At 36.3% G+C, this 10,451-nt stretch overlaps 2 protein-coding genes across 8 annotated transcripts; both read right to left on the reverse strand.

The window, feature by feature from the left end:
* Window positions 1-1,595: 1,595 nt before the first annotated feature.
* On the reverse strand, window positions 1,596-3,018 carry LOC107940675 (uncharacterized). Its single transcript, XM_041094124.1, has one exon. The coding sequence runs from the start codon at window positions 2,799-2,801 to the stop codon at window positions 1,728-1,730; it is 1,074 nt and encodes a 357-aa protein (XP_040950058.1). The 5' UTR covers window positions 2,802-3,018; the 3' UTR covers window positions 1,596-1,727.
* Window positions 3,019-5,447: 2,429 nt separating this feature from the next.
* Window positions 5,448-10,251, reverse strand: LOC107940673 (uncharacterized). Of its 7 annotated transcripts, none has more exons than XM_016874109.2 (12): window positions 9,940-10,251; window positions 9,384-9,467; window positions 8,877-8,978; window positions 8,652-8,768; window positions 8,228-8,468; window positions 7,984-8,141; window positions 7,538-7,899; window positions 7,340-7,439; window positions 7,065-7,124; window positions 6,828-6,911; window positions 6,617-6,733; window positions 5,448-6,503 (listed from the first exon to the last, which is right to left on the reverse strand). In XM_016874109.2, the coding sequence occupies exons 2-12, from the start codon at window positions 9,441-9,443 to the stop codon at window positions 6,204-6,206; spliced, it is 1,701 nt and encodes a 566-aa protein (XP_016729598.1). In that variant the 5' UTR covers window positions 9,444-9,467; window positions 9,940-10,251; the 3' UTR covers window positions 5,448-6,203. The 7 variants fall into 7 exon arrangements, with proteins under 7 accessions (XP_016729598.1, XP_040950059.1, XP_016729595.1 ...); XM_041094125.1 differs by having other exon boundaries at window positions 9,926-10,251; XM_016874106.2 differs by having other exon boundaries at window positions 9,911-10,250.
* Between the last annotated feature and the right edge of the window lie 200 nt (window positions 10,252-10,451).

The raw sequence follows: 10,451 nt of genomic DNA on the forward strand, positions 1-10,451 counted from the left end.
TCCCAAGCTCGGGACTATGAAATTGAAAATGATTTTGTGGCGGGTAATCCCGATCTCGGTCCTCCTCTTCCTCACTAACACCTGAAGAAGATGCCGCCGCCATCGCGCCTGAATCCTCCCTATAAGACGAAGACGAAGCGACGGTGGTGGAGGGACTCCAATTTGGCTCATCCATTCTAGATTGAAGAAATTTGAAACAAGAAATGATAGTTGAAATTTAAGAAATGTTAACCAGTGAAGAAAAAGGGAGTAAGGAAAAGGAAATAGAGAAAATAAAAGAAAATATGTGGAAAAAAAATGAGGTGGATTGCATAGTCAGCAATCCAGAAGAAAACGAAAAACTTAACAGTAGTGATTAAATTGTAATTTTTTTATTTAAAGTAACTAAATTTAGAAAATAAAATCAGAATGACTAAAATATAATAAATCTTATTTTAAAACGACCATAATTATAATTTACACTAAATATAAATACAAAAAGAAATAGAAATATCATATTACAAAAATTGTCGGTTAATAACAACTAAAGTTTGCTTATGTGCCTAGATCTGCAAACATTTTCGCTCATAACCTTACAATAGAATGTCTAAGAACAGGGAAAGAAAGTTACTTGGACTTAGTAACGGTGAAAGACACTGGAGCGGGATCTTTGCTCCTCAGACCAGGAGAATCAGATTGACAATAAAAAAGGAAACGTTTGGATAGAAGAAAAGGCAAATAAATGCAAAAGATTAGTTCTTTGGGAACATTTGTTTTTAGGAATCTGGCACCGACATAAGTTTCTAGGGTTTACTTTTGGAGAGTGAGTGCTAGCTAAGTCTAGGCTAACTTTGAATTTATTTTCTTTTTCAGTCTCGTTTTGTTTATTATTTTAGTTATTGTTTTTAAGTAAGCCCATCTTCAGTTGGTTAATATGTACTTGGATTTGTTTTGTTATAAAGTTCAGCCCGGTTCATTTACAAAAAAGTGTCGGCTAACAAAAGATATATTATATTTTTTAACAAATTTTTAATTTTGTTTGGTAAGAAGGAAAAAAAGCAACTTTTATGTAATCATTAGATTAGAATTGAAGAAAGAAAGAAGGAATATAGAAAAATAAAACAAGTAGGGGAAGCATTGGGCACAACCCAAATTAATTTACAAAGCACTTTTGGGCCTCAAATGCCATCAATCTAGTGTCAGAGAATGGATCAAAATCCCATTTCCTTTTATGGCCACTTCCTTTAAATAATAAAATTGGAACTAAAGTGGAGGAGGCAGGTAACACTAACCGTTTCTTTAAATAATGAGCTCTAAAATAACGGATAAATCTAAAATTATAGATGAATTTTAGTTTAATGTATAATTTTAATTTTGTTTAATTTTATATATAATTTTTTTATTTGATTTAATTTGGATATAATATCATTTTATATTTATATATCAATTTTAAAATAAATTAGTATATTTATTTCTTTCAAATATGTATGATCAAATCAAAATTAAAGTAGAATGAATGTTTTATGTATATACTTGTAGCAAATTAAAATTCATACATACTTGTAATAAAGAAGTGAAAATGGAAATGGCGGTGGAGAAGTTGAAGCCACACAAAATTGAAATCACTCATAATTGGTGCCTCATATGAATAAATAATGCACTTGATAGTAACAATCAGATTGATTGCTGATCTTTACAACAAACAAATGAAATGACTTTGGTATTTGAACAAAAAGAAATCGCTTTAATTAACGGGGATTGAACGCCAGCCTTCCCAAAATACCCTGTTTATATGGCAAGAATGTTCTTTTCTTCATGTTCTCGGATACTGCTTTGTTCGTCGTGTAGTGTATCTCGTGAGCCGATGCTTTTCTTCTAGACCCACCTGAACCGGAGCGGTCGCCGGATTTCAAACTTGAATTCTTGCTATCTTCAGGTTTCTTGAAGAAGCTCGACGAGTACTTCCTCAATGAGTATTTATCTGTCGCATGTCCCTCGGATGCGCTTCTAAACAAGAGGAAATCTCTTAATCTCCATTTTCTGGAAGAACCCTTGTTTGATGAAAGCGAAGGTTTTGAATCCAATGATGGTGGCTTGTCATTGGTGCTTCCATTTCGCTGTTGTTTGTTTTCTTGTTCTTGTTCTTCCCATGGATACTCGGAGACTCTGTAAGGAGAAAGCGATCTTGTTGCTCTGCGGCTTGAATTCTTGGATAAGTGGTCTTGAACTCTTTCTCTTCCTCTTCTGTGGTCATCAGTTTGATTCCGACTGGTTTCAATGGCGGTTGCGAAAGGGTCTCTGTCCTTCTTCTTCCTCGGTGAAAAAGCTTCCCGGAAAAACTTTCTGCCTTGGGATAACGGTGATGTTGGCGAGCGAGGGGACGATAAGAGCGGGCTTTTCTGGTTATACTCATCGACCTGTAACCGAGGTGGAGGCTTCAAGGGCTTGATTTTCTCTCCATCAAAGAGTTCTTCAGCTGACAGAGATGTTTTCTCCAAGGCCTCACTAAAATCAAAAGCAAAATCATCATCATCATCGTCGTCATTTCTTGCGGCTCTTGGTGACTTGGGTGTAACTGGCTTTTCTTCCCAATCAAAAGGAATCGCCAAACAAGTGCTTCTTTTGCTTTTCTGCCTATCATCCATCATCGAGAACCTATCGAATTCGCGATAAAACTCCGACATTCTTGTAGGACTTGTGGGAGTACTGAAGAAACAGTCACCAAATCGTCTAGGCGTAGAAGGAGCACTTGTACGTGGAGATGATCTAGCGCTGTTGAAATCAAAATCCATCACTTGAGTACCCGGTATCACCACTTCCATTTTTTCCCCTTCTAAATCTTCCCGTGTGATTGAAAGTCAAATTATCCAAGTAGCAGACTGACAACCCAAAAGTGGTAAATGCTAAAATATATATAAAAAGGCAGATGGACGGGAAGGAAAGGGTTGAGAAAGAGCGGAAGGTAGAGTTTTTTGACCAAGGAGCCGCCTTTTAATACCAGGGAAATTCCGTCATCTGATTTTTCACTATTTGGTTTTATTTGTATTTTGGTTTCTTAGATAAAGAGGATGGATATATAAAATTGGTCATGGTGACCCACAACCAGGACACTTTTTTTTTTTTTTTGTGTGTGTGTGTGAATTTTCCTTGAAGCAGAAGTTGACATGGACGTATTCTTTTTTTTTGTTTTGAACAAAGTTGACATGGACGTATATTTGTATGTTACATCGATAAGAGCAGGTCAAATTTTCTCTTCTTGATTTTCATCATGACTGCCATCATTTATGGCTTTACTTCCAAGTATCTGATATGATTTTTTAGCAGTAGCTTTTGACCCAATGTATGGATCACATACTTCACCTGGAGATGGCGTTAGAGAGTACTGAATTGAGGGTACTTGTGCCAAAAATCCAAAACAAACCTCGTTTGGGAACTTCATATTTATCGTCCTCAAAAGATTCAATAGATCCAAGAGTAAATGGAAAATAAAAGGTTAGGTGATGGGCAGTTTTCATATTGGTTGCTTGTTACCATAACATAGTTAGAGAAACCGACCTTACAAAGATAAGTAAAATTTTATTACAAGCTCATTTGCTAATGTTTTGGGCATGACTTCCTTAAATGTTAGAAGAGACTTGTAATTTGAAATGTCCAAAGGCTATTGGCTCATCTTTCGTGGAAAGGCGGTATATTGATGATCAAGTAAACCTTAAAATTAAGAAACGAAACATGATTAGTTAATGTGAACAGTTAAATAGTTAATTTCTCATTATAGTGCTCAAGTCTTTTACGCTATTGCTAGTTTTACTTAGAAATTACTGTTTATAATTTTCGTATTTGAATCTTAAAATTATACCCAATTATCAACTTTTTCCTTCCCCCACCAAATTGGCTCATTTGGATTAGAAATTTGTATTCTATTTTATTATACAAACGTGCGCTCGAAAACTACTACTTGACTGATTCATGAAGATCTAGATGGTTAGACTTGTGACGGTGGAAAACTTCATTGGTGACAGAGGCTGTGTTTGGTGTGGTGCAGCTATTTCAGGCTTTTTTTTATCACTTCAGTTGAATTTTGTTTTCTAGTTAGAGCTATCGGAAGCTAATAGATGGGGAAAAAAAAACCCATCAAACTTCAACTTGCGCCTTCTTCTTTGATTTTCACAAGAAAGGTTATATTTTTCTTTTTCATGAAATAGTGATTCCTCCTCCTTTCTTGTTTACAGTCAATAATATACGTTACGGATTGTGATTTGTGTCGGTGTCGGGATTAAGGAAATGTGGCAATAATGTCGGCTTGTTTTGAATGAATTTAAGCCCATTTTTAGCTTGTTGAATGGCCAGGAACTGACTAGGGTAGCTTAGCCCAATTCTTTTGGACTAGTTAACAAGAGTTTAGCATTTAAGTGAACACTGAACCCAACAAGGGTCGATCAGGTAGGCAGACTTTTCAACTATTTGAGCCCATCAAAAGCTTCGGCCCATAAACCTTTTGATCCCAAACTCTTTTAACTATTTATTCTCTGTCATATTTTTTCCTTAAATATTATATTACTAATTTACTACCACTCTGTTGACATTTTTTTTGACGAAATTCAACTTTCAAAGGCTTTCAATGGAAAAGAAAGCTGACGAGTCCACGTTCCTTAAAAATTTGCTTGACCTGCAAATCACAGCAGGGCCAGGACCATGTTGGTGAACCTCACACTGTCTAGCCTACGGTTCACAGGTGAGAACTGAGAAGCCTTCACTTCCATCCAACATACACAAACGCCAATAACAACTTTCTCCAGTTCATCATCTAGCGTTTGTATGTGGTTCAGCAATCAGCACCAAAGGAGAAAAGATTTTAGTGTTTCACATTCGTACAACTTCAGAAGGACCGTATATTTTTTAGGGCCACTGCTGCCCTGGCAGGCATGGCTGGCGGCTTAAGTCGGTTCGTTTTCAATTTTTCATCACGGCACATGTGCTACAAGGGTAAATTAACAGTAATTGTACTAGTAACCACCAAAAAGAAACTAAAGGCTTTCTCGCTTCAGCTTTGGGGTGAGGCGTGCCAATCGGTTCCCATTAAAGCTCGAATGTTCTTTGATCCCGTGTAAAGCTGACGCATATAATTCACATGGTCGTACCATATGAGGGGACACAAAAGTCAGAAACCATCTTTGGCATTAAATTTGCTTAAGCTTAAGACAAACTTTTCATTCCAGGGTTTCACAACAGTTGGACAGCACTGGTTTTATTGAGCCAGGATAATTAAAAGTTCTCAAGTAGTTTTATGGCTTTTTCAATAGAATTCGTACTTAAATATCTTTGGTACTTCAGCATAACCAACAAGTATGAATATATACCAGCAGGATTATTCAATTCAAACCTTGCATTCTTACGTACAATGACGTGTTTAATGTGAACTCTACGTGGAAACATTATGAAAATGAAGAATCAGAGTAGTTTGGACTGACTGCTGTGCAAATAAATGTTGATTTGTTGTCAACGTTGGTATTACTCTTGACTGATTGTCTAAACAGGACATAATCAACGGTGCAGCATGAGTAGGGTTACAAATGGGCCCTTAGCGTGCCGAGCATTGATAAAATTACAAAGGCGAAGAGTTGGTCTGCATCTTATGGACCACAAGAGATAGCGGTTGGTATTAGCAGGGATTTCCTTGCATCAGATATCAGTAGGTTTCCTTGAATGAAGGGCTTCATAAGTTTTAATTTGGGATTCCATGGGGGCATTAATGCATACAACTAATCTAATAACATGTCAGACATAATATCGGGGTTGTCAATGCTTACATCTAATGTTCTTGAATGAAACTTCAGACTCTTATTGAATTATCATTGTCAGCTAGTTGGCAACCCTTCCAGCAAAATTAAGGACATCATCCCTTGTGGTTCAGGGTGATGATAAATGAAAACCTGGATATGCTGTCCATTATAATTGCTCAATTGGGGAATTATCATCCTGCAATATTGAGGCAAATATTGGAAAAGAATTCTATTCTTTTTCCACTAGTGAAAACGTACTTATTAATTACATGCAGAAATCCCTGGTGAACATTCCCTCACAATACTTACAATCAAAGTTAAGAGACTAGATTACACCTTTATTTTTATATATTATCTACTCTAAGATTGTGTATGAAAGCATTACTCCCAGATTACACCCTTAGAACCGCGTAAGCAAAATTTGAAGTGGAGCAAATAAATTTATTATGTGCATAAAAGGTACCTAAAGCTGAAGTCATAAGGTATAATTTGAAGAAACTGTAGAAGAGACTCGCTTTTAGCTCTTTCAAGATACTTAATTGCTTCTTTTCCAACTTCACTAGGTAGTTGAAGGCAAATCCAATCGAGCAATGAATCCAAGTCCTTAGCAAAGTCGAGCAAGTACCAGTCCAACAGTTTAGGGATTGCAAACTTTGTTGACGAAATTCCAACTGTAGCCTGTAAGTACTCCTTCTTAGCAACTTCCAGTTCGGCCTCAACGTGAGAAGCAGTATATACTCGCACCTTAATTTCATTTGACGAATCAATAACCAGTATTATTTGATGTTGATAAGAGGAAAGCTATAGTCAACTTTAAAGTGACTTTCAACTCAGGAGTCAAACCATTGAAAACTTACAGCAGGAGAGGACCAGCTTCCACATGAGAGGGCAAATGTCACCAATGGTTCAGATAGTTCCAATCCAAACATGCTCCTGGCAGTCATTTCATCGTTCTTGGCACCCTTTGAAAAGGTCTGATCAGAAATAAAGTATAAGAAACATGACAAAGAAGAATTGACTATCAAGCTGACTAATGTTTGCACTAAACTTAAATGTGGTGCCACTTACAAATTTGGAGTGGTAAGGCAATCTGAGAATGAAATGTTCAATAGTTATTGCATTTAGCAGGCGTCGCCCAACATTTATAGTTGCCTGTTTCATCAAAATTTCTTATAAAACTACTGGTTACATCTAATAGATTGAATTGCTGTTAAACCAACATGGCTGAATATGAAACAGAACACTATCCTAACTAAGAATGCATGAATTTCAACAATATTCTGAGGAAATCATGTGTTCTGGTACCTTTCTCATCAATTCCACAACCATCTCCGGACTCTCAGGTACTCCATGTTCTAAGAATGCCTGAAACAACATCATGTAATAAATGATGCCATCTACTAGAATAAACCAGTTATGGAAACAGAAATCAAATGCATTAAATGCTAAAGTACCCATGTGAAGGAAATTAGTATGAAATACTTAGTTCGGATTTTGATACATTTTAAACCAACAGTTAATATGTGATAAAAGCCTAAATATTTTCTGTTTATATTGACAGAATCCTTCTCAATACATACATTCATCATGCAGGAATTGTAGATATTTATCCAAAAGGCAAGCTTCTCCTGATGATTTAGGTTCTGCAAGTTGGAGGCGGCAAGTCTTCCAAGGAGTAGTCTGAGAATTCAACATACAAAATGATCATAAGTCCTTAGAATTTTTACATACATTATTATATTATATATTAAAATAAGAAGAAAAATATAACGACTTACTTGAGCCTTCGCAGCAGAAATAAAGAATTTGAAGTTCGATTCAGATTGATTGAGCCAGCATCAATTGGAAACAAATGCTTATAAGGACCAATATCTCTCCTTCCAAAATTCGAACAAATACCATACGGGTCCTGAAATTTTGTTACATCACTACTTCCTTGGGAGCCTAACATTGATAATGAAGGAAAACTGTCAGCAGCAGAGTTTCTCTTTTTTGAGCTCATTCTTAAGAATATGGTGGACAGACATTTGACAAGTTCCTCGGAAACTTTATTAGGGCCATCATTTGCCAGCGGTCTCTCTTCTGAAGTGCTAAGATTCCGCGCTTCTGCACTATCTAAGTCTCTCACTCTGCATTCTAACTGAACATGTAAAACAAGTCAATACTAATTTAACAGGTAATAAGTCTACTGTAACTTGATGGAAATGATATTGTTGTTTCATGCCTGCAATTTTTGAGGGTCTAAACGTTTCTCTACAGGCTTTGAATCAATCAAAGGTCTCTTCACAGGAGTTTTCACTGTTGGGCTTTTATCCACCAAGGATTCCTTATTGCTCTTTGTGGAATTAGTACAAGATTGGTTCTCTTTTCCCCTCCCTTCATCTGAAAAATAAAAAAATAATGAGTAAAGTTTTGGAGCCTAGTTTATGGCATGACGAGAGGATTTGAAAAAAAAAAAAAAACCTTACCCGATAAAGTTTGCAAATGACTTGCCATGGATGTATTTCTAGTTGAAGTTCTGGGTTGAGGACGTTTAGGACTATTGTCCAGGCAAGGCTCACTCGAATCAGCGGAACTCTCCATGTTCCTTTTTGATGTAGATGTATACACAGCTTCTTGATACAAATCCTGTCTGAAGTGCACCACCTGTTCTTCCAGCCGAACAATCTCCTCTTCCAGTACTGCCACTTCTGCTAAAAGCTCCAACGTCTACAAAACCATAATCCAACATTAGAATTCCTGTTTGAAAATGTCAAAACGTGCAATTCGATCACTTCAGGCGCCATTACCAATATGGGATCCATCAAACTAATGGACCGATTCTTTAATATCGATAATAGAGTGAAAAATAACAAGCAGAGAAAGAGTCAAATGAGATGGTGGATTACTAACAGGAGGAGGGAGATAGGGAGGAAGACGAGGTAAAGCTCCCAAAGGTCGGTTAAAAGCTCTCTCCAGAGCCCTGTGAATGTTCTCTTCCTGCCTAAGCTTCTTCTTCAGTTTATCAACCTGACGAGAATTGGGGTTGCAATACAATCAAAATAACTAGAGCAAATTCATCGTAACAAATCCAAAAACTTATAGTAACTTTGGTTGGAAAAACAAGTGTATCCATACATCTTGTTGTAAAGCCTTTTTTCTCTCTTTGCTTGAGGCTCGTCGATTCTTCATTGTCTTTGTTGCAATTGTTGGCTTGATCCCCTGCATTTCAGCCTCCTCCTTCAATGAGAAAAAAGTGTCTCAAACAGTTAGATTTATCAGGTGTATACGAATAAAAACTTGGAAGAATCAAGGAATAATTGATAATATTTGGAACCGCCACAGTTCCTAGAAATTTCACCATCCAAAGGAATAATAGAAAGGCCTTGTTTCATTCAAGATTTAAATTGGAAAAAAACCCACATTGGATTCCAATCAAAGATGCTTACTTTACGAAAACTTTCCAGGGGCTGAGAGCGTCATCTTGAAATTGAAGATAATTAAGGAATAATTACAATTCCTATATATTACAGACTACAGTACAAACCGTTTTTCAAAACAAATAGTAATAAAATAATCAGTAATCCAGGGGACCCTCAGTTTCGCCATTGATTAAAATTCTTAATAACTGTGATAAGTGATTACTTTTTCATGCTTCCCTGGAACTTTCTTAGACTGAAGAGAATTCCTGCCTCTGCTATTCATCTTTCCAACACTCCACTACCAAATCTGCAAAACCCCAATTCAAACAAACTTCACACTCACACACAACAAAACCAAATTTAAATCTTCACCAAGAAATTATAAAAAAGAAGAAGAAGAAGAAGAATGATCAGATTCAGACCCTTAACAGAAAAAAGAAAGAAAAAAAGAGTTCAACTTTCCATAACAAAACAGACAAACTTCAATGCCTCCCTCCAAACAAGTAAAGACTAAATGACAAAGCTTTCTTATTTTAAAATGAAGCAAACACCCCAACACCAATTCTAACTAGAACAGGAGAGTAGGTTACTAGGTTTGCAGCAGTGTCGTCTTGGCTTGTTTGGAAGATTATTATTATATAATTTAAAGCAGAGAAGCAGTATAAATAGTGGCAGGTGAAGTGGAAAAAGTTGAGAAAGAGAGTGGATTGCAAAGCCAGAAAAGGTGCATCTAGGTAGATAGAGGTGTACATAAACTCCACGCACAAACACTCCCTTGCCTGTGTCATCATGAATCAACGTGCATCTTCCCTTTTTCTGCTTCACTAACTACGAATACATTCTTCACTTCTCTTTTTAACCTGTAAATCATGCAAGTAAATAAATTTCAAAATAACAGACTGCATGATTTCATTTCTGTTCTTTTTTTGGTTATTATAAAAGACAATGGGTAATGATGGGTTTATTTGCCTTATTGGGGGTTGAGTCTATCCTTTTTTCTCAAGGAAAAAAAGGGAAAACTAATAATAATTTAATGGGTGAAAAGGATTTTTCTTTCTTTAGGGGGTCGGGAAAAGAATTTAACAATAATGGGTGGAAATGAGGTATTTGGAAATAAATAAGTGCTGTTTTGCAGGCAAAAGCTGCGCAGATCACATGTTTGCCAACTAAACATTTTTAGGTTTTCTGGAAAATTTGCTGGTATATATATATCTTACACCCTACTTTCCCATTCTTGTTCATTTGTTCAAGTGCATCTCACTCGTAATTTGGAAGAATAATATATATGTTT

This window comes from Gossypium hirsutum, chromosome D05 (assembly GCF_007990345.1).
Source record: "Gossypium hirsutum isolate 1008001.06 chromosome D05, Gossypium_hirsutum_v2.1, whole genome shotgun sequence".
Classification (NCBI taxonomy): domain Eukaryota; kingdom Viridiplantae; phylum Streptophyta; class Magnoliopsida; order Malvales; family Malvaceae; genus Gossypium; species Gossypium hirsutum.

Bases quoted from the DNA above. Each gene is read 5' to 3' on its own strand.
- LOC107940673 (XM_016874109.2), bottom strand. From the start codon at position 9,443: ATGAATAGCAGAGGCAGGAATTCTCTTCAGTCTAAGAAAGTTCCAGGG. The intron at 8,979-9,383 runs GTAATCACTTAT...TTCTCATTGAAG, and splicing joins TTCCAGGGAAGCATGAAAAA to GAGGAGGCTGAAATGCAGGG. The intron at 7,125-7,339 runs GTATGTATTGAG...ATGTTGTTTCAG, and splicing joins ACAATTCCTGCATGATGAAT to GCATTCTTAGAACATGGAGT.
- LOC107940675 (XM_041094124.1), bottom strand. From the start codon at position 2,801: ATGGAAGTGGTGATACCGGGTACTCAAGTGATGGATTTTGATTTCAAC.